Genomic DNA, 16,350 nt, shown 5'->3' with positions numbered 1-16,350 from the left:
GATGTTAAGTAATTTACCCAAGGTCACACAGCACGTTTCTGGCAGAAGCAAGTGGTAACTTACAAGACTCTGTGACCATCAGCAGTGCCCTTCCTCTTCTCTCCCTTTAGCCCTGCTCCCCCCAGCCCCTGCCCCACGGTTAATAGCCCTTTCTCTCTCTACTCCCTCTGGGTCCTCAGCTCCAAGATCTACATGGCTGACCTGGAGTCTGCACTGCACTACATCCTGCGGATAGAAGTGGGCAGGTTCTCAGTCCTGGAGGGGCAGCGCCTGGTGGCCCTGAAAAAGTTTGTGGCAGTGCTGGCCAAGGTGAGCAGGGCCATAGGCGCCCTTGTCTGTGCAATTCCATGGATGGTCCGAGTGTGTTCCTGTAAGCTGGGCACCCCGTCAGCCCCTCCCTCCAGAAGCCCATGGTCTGGCTGGACACCTGAATCTGCAGCTCTCCCTGTCCACCATAGGTGCTGCCTTCCGGCCTCAGCCATACCCCATACCAGCCCCGCACTGCCGGGGACAGCCCTGCCCCATGCAGCGGGGTGGGTGGGAAACAGGGTGCCCCCCACCTGGGGATATTTCCAGCTGATTTGGTGACCGTGGCTCTGCCTGTCTGCGTCCTCAGTCAGAGCCCCAGTGTGGCTTCCCACCGCTTGCCATGGTCACTGGGATACAGGACCTCTGAGGGTCCTTCTGCTGCTCCTTGCTTCCCGCCCAGTCTCACTACGATCCCTGGTCCTGACCTTGCCTTCCTTACTCCTTGATCGTTTCCCCGGGAAGGTGGCTACTCTGCGAAGAGTAGCTCCTATTTATTGAGGACCTGATGTCTGTATAGGATTTCGTCGTCTTAACTACTCTGCGAGGTGGATGGTTTATTTTGTCCATCCCCATTTAAGAGGCCCAGGGAGCTCAAGTGGGATGCCTTTGTTCTGCTCAAGCCTTGAGCCTGCGCTCCTTCCTCTCTGAAGGTGAGAGGTGGCTGCCACTCCCTCTCTGCGCCCTTCCCTCTGGTTCCAGATCCTGGCCAGTGCAGCCCCGCTGGAAACCCGGGACTCTGCTGCTCAGTACTGCTGAGTCAGACGTGGCTCTGGGCGCTTCAGGGTTGGCCGCAGGCTCAGCCTCCCTTGGCCCTGGGGCCCGGATCTGAGCCTGCCCTCCCCGTGCAGTGCGCTATGTGGGCCTGCAGGAAGCTGGGGCTGCCCTCGGGGTGATTTGCGCCTCTCCTTGGGAACTTCCTGCCAGCCTGATATCCTCTTTCCCACCTCCCTGTTCTGGCCCCTTGGCTTGGTCACATGCATGCGTGGTGACATTGAGAGGGCCTGACGGGGACGTTTCAGCCGAAGGCTGGACAGTTGCTGGCCCCTCACAGAAGTCCCAAGCAGAATGAACCCTTGTTCTTCAGTCCATTGCCATACTAGAGACCTTTCCTCCAAGGCTGAGAGCTGCTTGATCCTCACAGTACAGAAGCCTGAGGTCGACAACCTAGAGATGCAGAGGGACGAAGTCCAGAACGGTCCCGTGTACAGTCCATTGTCCTGACCCATGAAGGAGATCCCCCAGCATGCTTTCCGGCATGCCTCAGACACCTCACCAACCTAGTCCAGTGCCCTCCAGAGGGGTCAGTCCAGGGAGATCGGCTTGTGTGGCACTCGCAAATCTCAGCTGTGCGCAAACCCGCCATTTTCTTTGGCCCCAGTGGGGCTGTTTACAGTCAGTATATGGGGAAAGAATGAGATTGAGAACGTCCCTGAGCTGGCAGAGGCCTAAGCCTCACCCTGTCTATGCCTGCTGAGCCTCCGCCTTCAGCAGGGACTGGGAATGGGCTTGAGAGGAAGGTGCCTGCCCTGCAGAGCTAGGGCTGTCAGAGAGGACAGGGCTGGCAGCAGCAGGGAGGACAGAGGGAAGCCAGGGGTGCCCAGCAGTAGCAGCAGAGGCACCTGGGGCACGGGCCCAGAGACACTCTGGGTTTTGCCTGCACAGCCCCTGGGGGCTGCAGAGTATTCTAGTCCTCGCCTTGCCTCGGTGGCTGCTTCCTGAACAGTACTATCAGGATCGGGTTTATGTCTAGCGGCTACTGTTTCTTCAGCCCCGCCGGTACCTGCGGCGTTCTTTGTCTATTAGCTCATACAGTAATTGTGTTTCTCAGAACAGACTCCACAGCACGGCTTCTAGTATGATCTCCGTATCACTGACGATGAAACGAAGGCCTAGAGAACTAAGCAGCTTGCCAGGGTTCTCCAGCTAGTGAGGGGCTGGGCATGGGACCACACCCACTCTCATCCAGCCCATGCCCATTATCACCAAGTGCATGGTGCTCGTGGGCCCGGGCGCCCAAGGGTGCAAGCGCACTCTCTGCTGGCTCCCCCTGGCAAGCTGCCAGCCCCGCGGGTGCCCTGTCAGTGGGGAGGCCCTCTGCAAGTCCTGCCGGTGCTCCCCCACCTGCCTCTCCCAGCCGGTGCTCCCTCTCAAGAGCAGCTGGCAGGACCGGCCACTGGGTGGCGTATAGGCACCAGGGTTTCCTTGCTCCCGGTTGTCCAGAGCGCCTTAATTCATCCTTCCTCTGGCACCATCACCTTAGAGGGCGGAAGTTTCCAAGTCGGGATGATGGCGAAGGTCAGTGAGAAGTGCTGACTCCAAGCTGTAAATCTGTGTGTGAGTCCCAGAGGCCCCCGTGGGCTCACCATGAGGGCCCATGTCAAAACGTGGTCTTTTCAGCCACTTCTCGCCCTGGGGGAAGGTGTCCAGCCGAAGGTTTGATAGGAATATTTATTGGCTTTCTCAGAGGACTGGCTCTGTTAGCAGGCTTTCCTATTTCATTACTATTCGTGTCTCCGGCATCCTTCTCCTCTCAAATGTCCGTCTTTGCTTTCTTTGCTGTGAGTTTCTCTGGGTCCAAGTCCCCTCGGCCGGCGGCTTTGTGGTTTTATCCGACCAGCTTGCTGCTGCGCCCCTCCCTCCCCCGCCCTCCGCCCCGCGTGCTGTGCATGCGCACGCGCACGCGCACCCACGCACCCACGCATACATCCTCCTCCCTGGAGTCCTGTGGTTTTCAAGTGCTGATACTAATCAGATTTGAGTTGACTTATTGTCAGAGTAGCTTTTCATGCTCCTCAGAGACCACCGGGAGTTACCATCAAGATCTGGATCTTGGCTGGGAGCCCCTGGCCTGGCTGGTCCTCACTGGCAGCCCATGGACTCCAAATGAAAGGTCTTGTGCCCGCCTAGCCCAGCTGGCCAGTCAGTCGGCAAGTCAGCTCTAAGGACCACCCAAAGACAGGAGCGTGTGGCCCAGGGCTCCCAGCAGCCCTGGCAAGAGGGACAAGTGCTCCCGCCTTCCTCCTAGTGGTGGTCGGGGGTAGGGGGCTGCACAGGAGCCTGAGGTCTGAGAGAGAGAGACCCCCAGCACCCAGCCCCACTTAGAGCTAGCGCCTTCCCTACCCCATCTTCTAGCCTTACCGGGTGCCCCAGAGCAAAGGTAGTGCAGAAGTCACATCTGTGTCTCAGGTAGAATGTTTCCCTGGTGGTTTTGGAACTTTCCATGAAACTGCCCTGGCCAGTGTCTGCGTGGCTTCCTACCAATGCAGGACAGGGAACTTGGGAATTGCTTTTCACTCGCCAGCTTCCGCTTGTTCCTCCCCACAGTACTTCCGGGGCCAGCCCTTAGTCCAGAACTTCCTGCACTCTGTGAATGAATGGCTCAAGAGGCAGAAGAGAAGGAAAATTCCGTACAGTTTCTTTAAAACTGCCCTGGACGACAGGAAAGAGGTGAGTCCGAGAAGCAAAGGAAGATCTCTCCGTCCTTCCTATTTGTGAGAGTGCAAGAGGTTAACCCTGTGCTCCCCGACCTCCTTCACCAGTTTGCACTCAGGGAGTCAGGGATCTTGGCTGGGTCCTTCCATTAATAATCAGTAAATTACTATTGATTGAGCTCTCTATGTGCTCATTTAATCCTCATAATGTTAGTGGAAGGTAGATACTCTCCCCATTTAGCAGATGAAGAAACAGTGCTTTGAAGAGGTTCGGCAACTTGTCTGGGATCATACAGCCAGTAAGTGTTTGGGCTGGGATGAAAACTTGGTGAGACACTAGAGTTTTGAACAGCTGCCCTGTGCTGCCTCTTGGCACAATGTGGTGCTGCTCAGCACGGCCTCCCTGGTCCTCTCCAGGCTCCTTCTGGGCTCCTGCTCATGCTGCTGTTTGCAAATGTGGGTCACTGCAGCCAGCGAAGGTGTGAAACCTTATAGATTTACAGGCTGTCGAACTGCAAAGGGACCTTAGAGATAACCCCCTTGTTTTATAGTGGGGGAAGTTGAGGCTAGAACAGGATGCAACTTGATCTGTGTCACAGCTTCGTGTGTGTGTGTGTGTGTGTGTGTGTGTGTGTGTGTGTCACAGCTTTTCAGATCTGCTGCTTCGGTGGGTGGAGCTGGTGGAAGGGGAATGCCGCCTTCGAGGCGATAGACCGAGGGACCTCACCTGTCTTAGGGCCGTGTCCCCCACAAGCTTCCCTTGCCGCCTCTCCTCCCATCCTTTTCCTTCTCCAGATGTGCGCTCACACTCATGTGTGTCCCTTAGGGTGACGTTCTTGCCAAGAAGGTGAACTGGATTGGCTGCCAGGGGAGTGAGCCACATTTCCGGGGCTTTCCCTGCTCCCTGTGGGTCCTCTTCCACTTCCTGACTGTGCAGGCAGCGCGGCAACCTGTAGACCACTCACAGGAAGCGGGTACGTCCGGGGCCCATTCACCCACTGTGCCTCCAACCCTGCCCTGTTTGGCCCTGCAAGCGGGGAGGGAGCACGGCCGCTCCCTTGAACTGCCCCACTGGCTGCCAGCTCCCAGAGGATGGGGAGAGTCAGCCTTGGGGCTCCGGCAGGATCAGGATCGCTGTTTCTGCAGGTAGCCCCACTGGCCAGAATGGAACCCATCCCAGGCGGGAGCAGGCTTTGGGAATTCACCCAGTCCTCTCCCCAGCCCCTGAAGCTTTGGGGCTAAGGCCTCTCCCTGGCTTTCTTAGGGTTTATAGCTTGCTTTGCTTTCAGTCTTCATGAAAAATTTGTGATTCTATTTTTGTATACTCATAATGAAGAAAAAATCATGTGTATTTCAGTTTGCATAGCTGACACATGGCGGGCACTTGGAGTGATTTTATTGCACTTCCCACTGAGAAACAATTTCCTGGGGGAAGTTAGGGAAAGACATTTCCCTGCTGCCTTGTATCGTCCACAAACTGCATGGCGGAGAGAAGGATGCGGGGTGGAGAAAGGGCGTGCTCGATGCCATGGGGAAGGGGCCCAAGGCCTCATGGGGTGGGGCTGAGGGGTGATGGGTGGGTGGGATTCTGCCAGCAGAGGAGCATCCCAGCAGAGGGGGCAGCCTGTGCAGAGACCTCGTGTGTCAGAGGAACTGCCACTCAGTGTGGGAAGCCGGTGTGGATGGAGCATCTCCACCATGCCAGCTAGTGCTGCAGGTGCCGGGGACACAGCAGCATGTGGGACAGGTCTCTGCCCTCCCAAGGCCAGTATCTGAGTGGCAGGGGACAGACACCGAGAGATGGTTTCAGCCACAGTGGCGAACGCTGTGAGGAAGACAAAGCAAAGCAGTGCTGGAGCGGGTGCTGTCTGGAGCGGGGACTCGGGGAGGCTTCCCTATGGAGGGCCCGGTGCTGGGACCCACGTGGAGAGGAGGAGGCAGTGTGGGGCATCTGGGAAGGGAGCCTCCCAGGCTGTATTAGTGTCCTCGGGCCGCAGTGACGAGTGTGTAGGCTGGGGGCTCAGACAGTCGACATCTGTCGTCTCCGTTCTGCAGGCTGCAGTGCAAGGCGGAGGTGTTGGGGCTGGTGTCTCTGAGCCTCTCTCCTTGGCTGGGAGCTGGTCGTCTTTACCCTGTGTCTCCCAGCACTTGTCCCTCTCCCTGTCCTTCCTGCAGGGACACAGTCCTGCTGATTAGGGCCCACCCACCTGACCTCATTTACCTTCATCACCTCTTCAAAGTCCCTGTCTCCAAAGATGGTCGCATTCTGAGAGGCTGGGGATTAGGATTAGGAGTTCAACACAGGAATATGGGGGGACATAATTCGGTCCATAGCACAGGCCTGGGACCAGCAGGTGCAGAGGACAAGCCTGGTGTGTGGGCAGCAGCGAGAAGAGGGCGCTGTGGCCGGAGGGAGAGAGGTGAAGCCGCAGAGAGAGGCCAGGGGCGGAGGTGGGCACTCGTGGGCTGGGAGGCCTTGGCGAGGGCACGGTTTGGATGTTGGTGTTGGCATTTTGAGAAACCACCGGAGAGTCTAACGGGAGTGACACCTGCTTTCTAGAGAGATTCTAGAAAGGCAGAGGGTGGGCTGCTGTGGGGCGGTGGGGGCAGGCCAGCCGAGGAGGAAACTGCAGAGCTCGTCCAGCAGTGCCCGGGGGACTAGGGTGTCAGTGCCCCTGGAGGAAGCAGTCAGATTTGGGGATATGTTAAAGGCGGAGCTGAGGGACTTAATGAGAGATTGGAGGAAGGCGGTGTGGGAAGCAGGACTCGGGTGGACTCCAGGGTTGTGGGGCCTGAGTCCCTGGCGGATGGTGGTCCTGTGAGCCAAGGCGTTGGGGGCGCAGGGTGGGAGGGTAGAATCAACGGTCTGCTTTGTGTCCATAGACCTCCCAGTGGAGGCGTGCACGGTTAGGTCTGGAGCTCCCGGAGAGGTGCAGGATAGAGATCAGCTTTGTCATTGTTAGCAGCATCATAGCTCAAGCTGTGGGACCGGATGAGCTCCCTGGTGGGGAAGTAGAGGAGAGTGCTGAGGACTGGGCCCTGGGGCATGCAGCATCAAATCACCAGCCAAGGAGGCTGAAAGGGACAAGGCAGGCTGTGGCGATTTCAAGGGGGCCCCAGAATGCAGTGTTTCAAGATGGAGGTGCAGTGTTCAGACCCATGCCGCTGGAGGCGGCCCAGGATGAGGACATCTGTAGCAAGGCTGTGTCTGTGGCGTAGTGGAGGTGATGGCCTGGTTGAATTTGCCGGACGAGAGACCAGGAGGCAAGATGCTGGAGATAATGAGCAGGAACTGGGGCATGACTGGGTTTGAGGGGACTTCTGTATGATCACCATTTTCCCCAGTTGGAATGATCCCTTATCAGGGGAGAAATGGAGGATGCAGTAAAGAAACATTAACAGAAGTGAGATCCTGGAGGAGGTGAGGAGTGGGGCGGCCCAGCAGCAGCGGAGACAGAGGCTGAGCACAGCCAGGGCCGGTGTGGTGAGGCTTGGTGGTGGGGAGGCTGCGCCTGTGCGGGGTGCAGAAGACCAAGCTGAGAAGGCAGAGGAGAGAGAGAGAGGGACAGGCATGGGCTGCTGTGGGTCTCACCTTGCCAGGAGTGACAGAGAGTAGGGCGCTAACATCCTGCCGCATGGAGGGGTAAAAGCAGGAGATTGGCTTCTGAAGGCCCGGGAGCTTTGCAGTAGGGAGAGGTTTGGAGTCCCGCGCCAGCAGTGCTGGAGCCCGGGGTGAAGGGCTTGCGGGGGCGCGTTTGGGGAGGAGTGGTGTCCTCACAGGGAGCCTGGTGTCAGTTAGGAACGTGAGGCTGATTGACAGGCCTTTGCTGATGCCAGTCCAGAGGGCCCAGTGGGCCGGGGTGGAGGGAATGGACGGGGAGAGCCAGGAGAGACGGAGGCAGATTGGGGCATGTGCAGGCGAGCTGCAGGCCGAGGAAGGTGAGGCAGCCTGAGTGGGCAGGGGAGGGGCCTGCAGCTAGGGCGGTGGCCCTGGGGCCCCTGCCCGGTCCCACCGTGTCACAAAGAGCCTGAGTGCCCTGCCAAAGAGGGTGGACTTTGGCACCCAGTTGAGTGGCAGGGAAAGGCATCTGGGTTTGGGAGTTTGGGGGGGATGGGGCCTCCTGTAAAGTGACCTGGCAGGTAGAGAAGTAGGCAAGGGGACATTGCGCCTCTCCTAACGTAGGCTGGAGTGCGTGTGCAGGGGTGGCCGCACAGGGCGGGGGAAGCAGGGCGGCCTGGGGAGGCACCGGCAGTGGGGCTGGCAGCCTGAAGGGCCGGGGCATGGCATCTTGTCTCCCCTGCAGCCACGGCCCAGGAGGTCCTCCAAGCCGTCCGAGGCTACGTGCGGTTCTTCTTTGGCTGCCGAGACTGCGCCGGCCACTTTGAGCAGATGGCAGCCGCCTCCATGGACCAGGTCGGGAGTCCCGACGCTGCTGTCCTCTGGCTCTGGTCTAGCCACAACAAGGTCAACGCTCGCCTCGCAGGTGAGGAGGGGTGGCCAGAGTCACCTGTGGGGGATGAGGGGTGAGGATACTTTGGAGTCTTAGGCCAAAAGTTGGTGAAGGGACACTCATTGTCCCCTCAGTCACAGCCCAGCCCCATTTTGGGGATGAGGAAACCGAGGCTTTGGCACTGTAAGACCCTGGTCTTCCCATGCCATTACTGACCCTTCCCTGCTCTGGGCCCCTCTCTGGCCTACTGGGGTCCCTCTCCTGCTCCGCCTTCTGGCTGTTGGCCGCTTACTCAAACTGCCAGGGCGGAGGGAGCTGGGGTTCTCCCTCCCTGGGAAGGGTCTGATCAGAGAAGGGGCTGGAGGAGACCAGGTCCTTCCTGAGAACACCAGGCACCGGTTCCCAGGAGGGGGCCTTGCCCTCCGCATCCCCTCATTTCGGTGCTTCCTTTTCCTCACGCGCAGGAGTCTGATGGCTCCAGCGGGCAAACGCATTAAACTCCAGGGCGCGGGGTGGGGAGGGAGCCATCTGTGGACAGGAGGCAGCCTGCGTGTGGGGAGGGGTCTCTCTCGTGGCTGTGACGGCCTCCCAGGGGTGGGAGACGGGGCGGAGCCGAGGTTAAAGGAGCTGGACGGAGCAGGTGGTGGTGCAGGCGCCTGCACTTGGTCGTGGTCTCCTGGGGCCTCCTTGTGAACTTTGAAAGGAAGACACATGCCTGACTTCTCCCTTCCCCTCCCCGGCCCTGCTCCTCCCCTGCCACCAAATGCTCCATTTGACCCTTTAGCCCCTTGACCTAGGCGGGTTCCCAGCTGCCGCTGGAAGGCCAGTAGCTGGGGCTTCTCCCTGAGGGGCCAGATGCAGAGCCCTCCCCTCCCCTCTACGGTGGGGTCCTTTCAGAACAAACCAGTAATTAGCAGGCACAAGCTGAGAGCCCCTCCGCCAGGCCTGGTCACTGTGACTCATGGCTGGACCCTGGACTCTGCTTGTTGCCCCCTCCTCAAAGTAACCGTTCTGACTTGCATGCCACTCGCTGTTGCTCCTGCCTCCTTGCAGCCAACAGCTTGTCCCTCTATTAAATCCTTTCGGAGAGGTGCTTCTACAGAAGGGATGGGCTGATGTATTCCCTGGGCAACACTGGGTGACGGGCTGGCGGCTGTGGCTCACCCTCTGGGACTCATCCAGAGGGTGCTGAGAGGGCTGGCCCCACCTGGTGTACCGACACCTGCAGCCCCAGCAGCATCCTGACCCTTCCAAGTGACACCCAGTTCCCCCCCACCAGCCTACCCTTTGGAGCCTGCCCCTGCCCCAGAGGGCTGTTGCTGGGTATAGGCGAGCACCTGGGGATTGCCATGAGCAGCCGACTCTCGCTTTAAAACACATCTTTCCATTGGGCAAGGTGGCTCACACCTGTAATCCCAGCTCTTAGGGAGGCAGAGACGGAAGGATAGCTTGAGCCCAGGAGTTCAAGACCTGCCTAGGCAATATAAAGAGAACCTGTTCTCCACGAAAAAAAAAAAAAAAAAAAAAAAAAACCCAAAAAGACACACACACAAAATTTTTACTTTGAATTGACAGAGTAACATTTATCTGCACAGTTTGTGATTTGGAAATTTTCAGAAAAACGCAAAAAAAGACAAACACAAGCAGACCAACGAGACTGCAAAACAGATCACAATGAGTATTCTCGCCCTTCCCCATGTCTGCCTCCGGGTGCAAACTTTGTAAAGTCCACGAGGCGGGACAGTGGGTCTGGCCAACACTGGAAAGTGACCGAGACGGTGGGCGCTCTTCACGCTTCCCTGGGAAACCGCAGAGGGCCAGGGCTGAGGGGTAGGGCGGGTCTGCCGCCTCCTCCGGGCTGCCACCTGCTGAGCTCCCAGTGTGGGCTAGTGTTTGCGATCTGGATTTTGTCCTTTCCCCTCCTCTGGAAGGGCAGTGGCAAGCCCTTTTTGCAGACAAGGAAGCTGGCGTTCTGAGTGGAAGAGTGTGGTCTGGGCTTTTGGGTGGGACCAGGGTCACCGCCAGCCCGTGTACGCTTCCCTCTGCAGGTGCCCCCAGCGAGGACCCACAGTTCCCCAAGGTGCAGTGGCCGCCACGTGAACTGTGTTCTGCCTGCCACAACGAACGCCTGGATGTGCCCGTGTGGGACGTGGAAGCCACCCTCACCTTCCTCAAGGCCCACTTCTCCCCAAGCAACATCGTCCTGGGCTTCCCTGCAGCGGGCTCAGCCCCCCGGTGGGACGCACAGCGTATGGCAGCTGCCCCAAAGCTGGCGATGGAAGGCCTGGAGCTGGAAAGCCGAAATTCAACCCTGGATCCTGAGAAGCCTGAGATAATGATACCCCCTGCAAATACCACCCCAGATGTGCCAGCTGAGAGACCCAAGGCAAGTCACCCCCCGAAGCTGCGCCCTGGCCTCGGAGCTACACCAGGCCAGGGGCCTCCTGAGCACATGGCAGAGCTTCAGAGGAATGAGCGGGAGCAGCCACGTGGGCAATGGCACTTGAACAAGCGAGACACGGGGGCTGCGTTACTGGCCGAGTCCCAGGCTGAGAAGAACCGCCTCTGGGGCCCTTTGGAGGTCAGGCACGTGGGCCGCAGCTCCAAGCAGCTGGTGCACATCCCTGAGGGCCAGCTGGAGGCTGGAGCCAGGCAGGGCCGAGGCCAGTGGCTGCAGGTCCTGGGAGGGGGCTTCTCGCACCTGGACATCAGTCTCTGTGTGGGACTCTACTCCCTGTCCTTCGTGGGCCTGCTGGCCATGTACACCTACTTCCGGGCCAAGATAAGGGCTCTGAAGGGCCATGCTGGCTACCCTGTAGCCTGAACCACCTGGGGAGGCAGCGGGAGAGGGAGCTGGCATCCGTAGCTCCCCCAGCCCACAACCCCGTTCCCTCCCCTCCCACCCCTTGCTCCTTGTCTGGCTTAGAAGTGGGGGATATTCAAGAAAACCAGTTGCTCCAGTGAAGCTTCTTAGGGCTGCTAGGACGGAGAGCTCCTTTGGCACAAAAGACAGGAGCAGGGTCCAGGTTCCCCTGCTGCGCAGAGAGGGCAGTCCTAGACAGCGGGTGTGGGCGGCGCAGTCCCTGGTCTCTCAGCTCCGCATTCCTGTTTTTCAGCTTATCTGAAGTCCTGCCTCATTCTCACTGGAGCCTCAATCTCTCCTGCTTGGTCTTGGCCCTAAGTTGGGGCAAATGAAGCCAGAGGAGGGTCCCCTGAGCCGGGTGGGCTGGAATGGAACCCCTCATTGCCTGCTGGGGCTCCGCCCACCCCGCTCCCTTCCGGACAATGAAGAAGCCTTGGCACCCTGGGAGGAAGGACCACCCCGGGCCAGCCTCCAGCTCCTCAGACCTCATGGGTGGGGTCTGGTTTCAGGGTGGGGTGTAGAAGCTTCTGGAAGTCGTGCTGGTCTCCCAGGTGAGGCAGGCCATGGTTGCTGGGCGGTAGGGTGTGAGTGGCTTGCTTGGCGGGGCCTGCTGAGGTGGTGGCATGGGAAGGAGGGGGGTCTCTAGTGCCTTGGCCCTGGCTTCGCTGCAGGAGGTGGCTGCTTTCGCTTCTCCCCGTTGAGCTCTGCCCCCTCTGAGTCTGGTCTCTTGTCCTTTCTTGTTTTGGTCTCCAAGATAAATGCTCATCTTTGGAGGGTACTGGGTAGAAGTTAGGGAGCAGAGTGTCTTCTCTTCTCCAGGTTTCCCCTTCCAGCGTGCAGAGGTTAGAAGGTCTGAGGGAGGGGCAGAGCCGCACATGTGCTTGATTGCACACGACTCCCTGCTTGGGAGGCGTGTGGAATAAACTGTTTTTGTTAAGGCAGGCATCGGTGTGTTCTTTAACTTACTGCTTGGAGACCTGGTGTCCAGGTCTGGACAGAATGCACAGAGACCAGCCCCACCTGCAGCCAGACTCAATTTCCCCAGCCCACGCAGCTCCTGGCCGCAGATGCCTGTAGAGCTCTCTGCACCCCAAACCCCACAGCGGCCTCCTGCACTGGGACAGGCCACTGGAGGTGCGCCTTGCCACCCCCTGCCCCCACCCTCCCTGAGAGCCCCTGCCTCTGTGCTCCCGGCTGGGCCGGCTGGCGAGGGAGCCGGTCTGCACCTGCCTGCTTGCAGCTCCTCCTCCAGGAAGGAAGGGCTTGTCTGAGCTGCGGGGCTGGCCACTCGGTGGGGAGGAGTCAGCCAGGATTAGAGAGCCTGCCCCTAATCCGGCCTGCTGGGTTTTACAAGGATCAGAGCCGCTGATAATGAACCTCATTAAGGGGGAGCAGGAGCTTCAATCCGATTTGGGGTTTTCTCTTTGACATCTTCACTCTGCTCAGATGGCCTGGGTGCTGTGTGGAGCAGGTGGGATGCCAAGGCCGCTCCCGCTATGGGACAGCTGGGGCGGGGGAGGGACGGCAGTCTCCCTCAGTGTTTCGCGACCTCTTTAGCTGCTGTGCTTTGCTGAGCTCCTGGGGGGATTCCCTCTCTGTGCCCTGCTCCAGGCACCCAGCGGCTCCATCATCCTGGTTGGGCTCTGCACCTCACCCCCTGCTCCCCTTGGGCTGGCCCTGGCTGGGGGCCTGGGGGACAGGCAGGAGTCCACGGTCAGAAGGCAACCCTGGCCTGCAGGAGGGTGACAGACTCCCAGGGCCGGCAACCACCGTGTCCACTGGACCAAGGCCACTGAATGTGCCTGCCCCTCAACCTCCAAGGGCTCCTCGCCCAGTGCCAAGTGCAGGGGACCTCTGTCACCAGATTTCTAAAGCCAAACTCAGTTACCTAGAATGAGGGCTGCGTTGGAAACGCTGTCGCGGCAGCCCGGGCTCCCCAGTGTGTGGCTCAGCCTCCAGGCCCACGGAGTGCTGTGGACGTCCCACCTCGCAGCTGCCTCTGGCAGCCGAGCCTCTTTCGCCCAGCCCCAGCCCCTCTGGTTGATAAACGGGTGGGCCTCCTCGGCAGTGCGGCTGCCTTTCACCTTGATTTCCCCAGGGCTCTCAGCAGCATCGATAAACCGGCCTCGGCCACCAGCTGGGCCCTCCCCCACCCAGTCTGCCAGGCTGGGAGCTGGGGCTCGCCGAATCTTCAGTGCCCTTCTGATGGCTTCTCTAGAGGCCCCCACGGCAAGAGAGGGTCCCCAGGGGAGCCCTGCAAAACAAAGGCTCCTTGTCTGGGGCAGGACAGAGAATCGCACCTCTGTCTGGCGTGTTACCTGCTGGGAGCTCAGGAACGATTTCCTCAAGGAGACAGCGTGGAGCTTTGAAAGACCAGTAGGTGTTAGCAAAAAGAAGGAAAATAAGGAAGGCCGGTGGGTGGGGGGGGGTTACAGGCAGAGGAGAAAGCATGTGCTAAGTCTGCAAAGAAAAAGAATGAATTAAATTCTAAGAAAAACTTTCAACAAGTGTTATTAAGGATTTCCGCAATGCTGCAGTGGCTGGAAACTGAAGATAAAACAGATGGGGCCCTGCCGGTGTGGAGCTTCCATTCTAGAGGCAAGGACAGGTGTGCTGAGGGCTCTGAAGGACAGAGGCCAAGCAGGGAGGCTGCTGGGGAGGCTTCTCCCAGACCTGAAGGATGGGAAGCCAGGGAGTGGGAGGAGCGGGGCTGAGGGTGGAGGGACCACAGCCCTGAGGGATGCTCCTTGCGGCATTCTTGGAGGTCCAGGAGGGGCCTTGGTAGGGGGTGGGGGTGGGAGGACCCCTGGCACAGCCTGTCCTCTAGGTGTGGGGGTAGAGGAGAGGGCTCCAGGGGACCCAGCCAGCCTTTACCCTGGAGGAAGGGCTCAGAGGGAGCCCTCAAATCTGGGCCCTGGGTCGGTGGGGGGGTCAAATCCAGCCCTGAAGAGAATGGACTCTGAAATCTGACATCTGGTTTGAGTCCAGCTTCCAACACTCACTGGTTGTGTGACTTTGAGCAAGTTAACTTACTTCTCATTCCCCTGTCCCTACGGCATTGGAGATAAATTACCCACCTACCAGACTCTTGTACCACGCTGGGTAAACAGTAAGTGCTTAATGGTAGCCCACTGCTCAGGTCGTGTCATCTCCTGTCTTAATATCCGAAAACTCAAGGGGCTCCATTTTGCTTAGGGGGTGCCATTCCCACAGGATATTCTGCGAAGGGTGTCTAAGTGGCAAGCCCCAAGCCACCCGGCAGGTGCCACCATCCACAGCCAAACTGAGGTGTGGAGTGGAAAATGTCTCCCCACCCCCATCTGCCACAGTAGTTATGATCTACGCCATGAGATGGGCTCCTAAAATGCCTGAACTGTGTATGCTGTCGGAGGATTGATGTTTACAATTTATTGAACTTGGCGCTCATTTAAATCTCATTTAATCCTCCAACACTAGATGAAGCAGCAGAGCCTTAGAGTAGGAAACATCCCATCCCCTTCACCCCCAGCGAAATAAATACATTTGCCTTATTCTGCCAAATGGTGAGAGGTACATCTAGGACCTGACCCCAGATTCCATCCCGCTCAACCCCGGAGCTGCAATCTCCACGCCTTCTAACACACATGGTTCTGCTTTGTGTCCCGTTCCACTGGAAGAATCAGACTTTCCCCAGACTTTATGTGGTGTGCTGGGGGCCAGCCCTTCTTCCCTCCCGCAGTGGCACTAACCACCCTTTTTGTCTTCCGGATTGTATGTCTGGTGACTGCTGCCATGACTAGAAGGCCATATGGGGTGATTTCTGGAGGGTATCTGTTGTGTGTTGGTGGCAGGGAGTGGGGAAACCCTGAAGGAATCCACCTTTTCTAGAGCTCTCCCCCAATTCCCTGCATTGAGGCCGAAGTGCCGCCTGGGGTCCTTGTTTTTCGGCCTGGTTGTTGAAGGAAGGGAGGAGACCAGGTTCCTGCTCCTGCCGCTAACCAGCTGGGCATGACCCTGGCTCAGCTCGTCTGTCTGTGAAAGGGGGGGCCGCAGATTTAGCTTGCAGGTCCCCGCTACGTTCTTCTCCCTCTTCCTGGGATTCCCATCCATGTATTGGCAGCTCCATGCAGAGCGCTGGGGAGAGGTTTTCCCTGCAGGGCCTTCCAGAGAAAGGATTCTTGGCCAAAGGAAATCACAGCCTATATGATCAGTGTCCTGGTAGAATCCCGGGCCAGCTGTGAAAGGGAAGAGCACACACCAGCCTGACAGCCTTGGGGCAGAGCGTCCCATAGGCCCCCGCAGCCCATCACTGCCTCGTTCTCCCCCAAGTGCCAGGAAAGCTCCAGGGTGGACCCAGCATCCTTCCACAGCATCCCTCCTCTTCCCTGTCAACACCCCTCTCACCCGTTCCCCCCTCCTCTGAAAGGAAAGGCTGCTCCTTGGGCAAAGCGATAGGATTCCCACCCCTAGCTTTAAGAACGAAACCAAACTCCAAGAAAAGCAATTGAATCTTCATACCCGACTCCTGGTCCCTCCTCAGGCCTGCTGTTGTGCAGGACAGAGCCCTGGCATCCGGGTGTCACACCTGGCCTCACCTGGCCCTGACCCTTGCTTTCCTTTTTTCTGCTGCCCTGGAGGATCATTCACACCCAAGAGGGCAAGCAGCTGCCCTCTGAGCCCGCCCTCTCCCACCCTGGGTCTCTGCCTCTGCCTCTGCCTGGCCCTAGAAGCACAATCTTCTCCATAGACAGAGGCCAGACCATGGGGTCCCCAGTTACGGGGGTCTCGGTGACACAGTTCACTGTTTGCTGCAGAGGAGGCCCCCTCTCACAGCCTTGGCCCCTGCCCTGCAGAAGAATTCCCCACAACTCACTCACCAATGGCCTTGGGCGCCGGTGGCCTCAGCGAGGGTCCGGCGGACTGCATGGCTGCCAGCTAATTCTCTCCGGCTACCCTCACTGGCCCCGTCACTCCAAGTTTCACTGCTGCCCAGGGGGTTTGTGCCAGGCCTGGGTCACAGTGGAAGAGAGTTTGTAAGTCACAAGGCAGAGGAGGAGACCTCTGTCAATGTGAGAGGACAAAGCGAAGGGACGGTCCCTGGGGGGCATTGACCTTAGTAGGTGGGGACTCAGGGAGCATCTCTCCACTCTAGGGCCAGGGTGAGAGCCACCTGATGGTGCTGGCAGCTCCAGCTGCTGCTTTGGTAAGACTTGGTCATCTTTTTACTGAGAGAGCAAAAGCTCTTTTCCCGGGGCTGCACATTCTTAGGAAGGAAAATGGGCCTCAGGTGCTGCCTGTTAAACGCCCTGCCTCCCCT

The 16,350-nt window shown here is 58.6% G+C and overlaps 1 protein-coding gene across 2 annotated transcripts in view; it reads left to right on the top strand.

The window, feature by feature from the left end:
• QSOX1 (quiescin sulfhydryl oxidase 1) overlaps positions 1-11,999 on the top strand; it is a 43,532-nt gene extending 31,533 nt beyond the window's left edge. Inside the window, exons 8-13 of one of the 2 annotated variants that reach the window (XM_039460266.2) lie at positions 180-309; positions 3,634-3,756; positions 4,567-4,714; positions 8,045-8,224; positions 10,240-10,577; positions 11,308-11,999. In XM_039460266.2, coding sequence (XP_039316200.1) covers positions 180-309; positions 3,634-3,756; positions 4,567-4,714; positions 8,045-8,224; positions 10,240-10,577; positions 11,308-11,316 — 928 coding nt within the window. In that variant the 3' untranslated portion in view covers positions 11,317-11,999. Of the gene's footprint in view, positions 1-179; positions 310-3,633; positions 3,757-4,566; positions 4,715-8,044; positions 8,225-10,239 lie in introns of both variants that reach the window. The other variant, XM_003925428.4, reaches the window with a different exon arrangement.
• Positions 12,000-16,350: the final 4,351 nt, after the last annotated feature.

This window comes from Saimiri boliviensis, chromosome 19 (assembly GCF_048565385.1).
Source record: "Saimiri boliviensis isolate mSaiBol1 chromosome 19, mSaiBol1.pri, whole genome shotgun sequence".
NCBI lineage: Eukaryota > Metazoa > Chordata > Mammalia > Primates > Cebidae > Saimiri > Saimiri boliviensis.
Note: the sequence above shows the minus strand (reverse complement) of the source record. Positions and strands in the feature narration are given on the sequence as shown.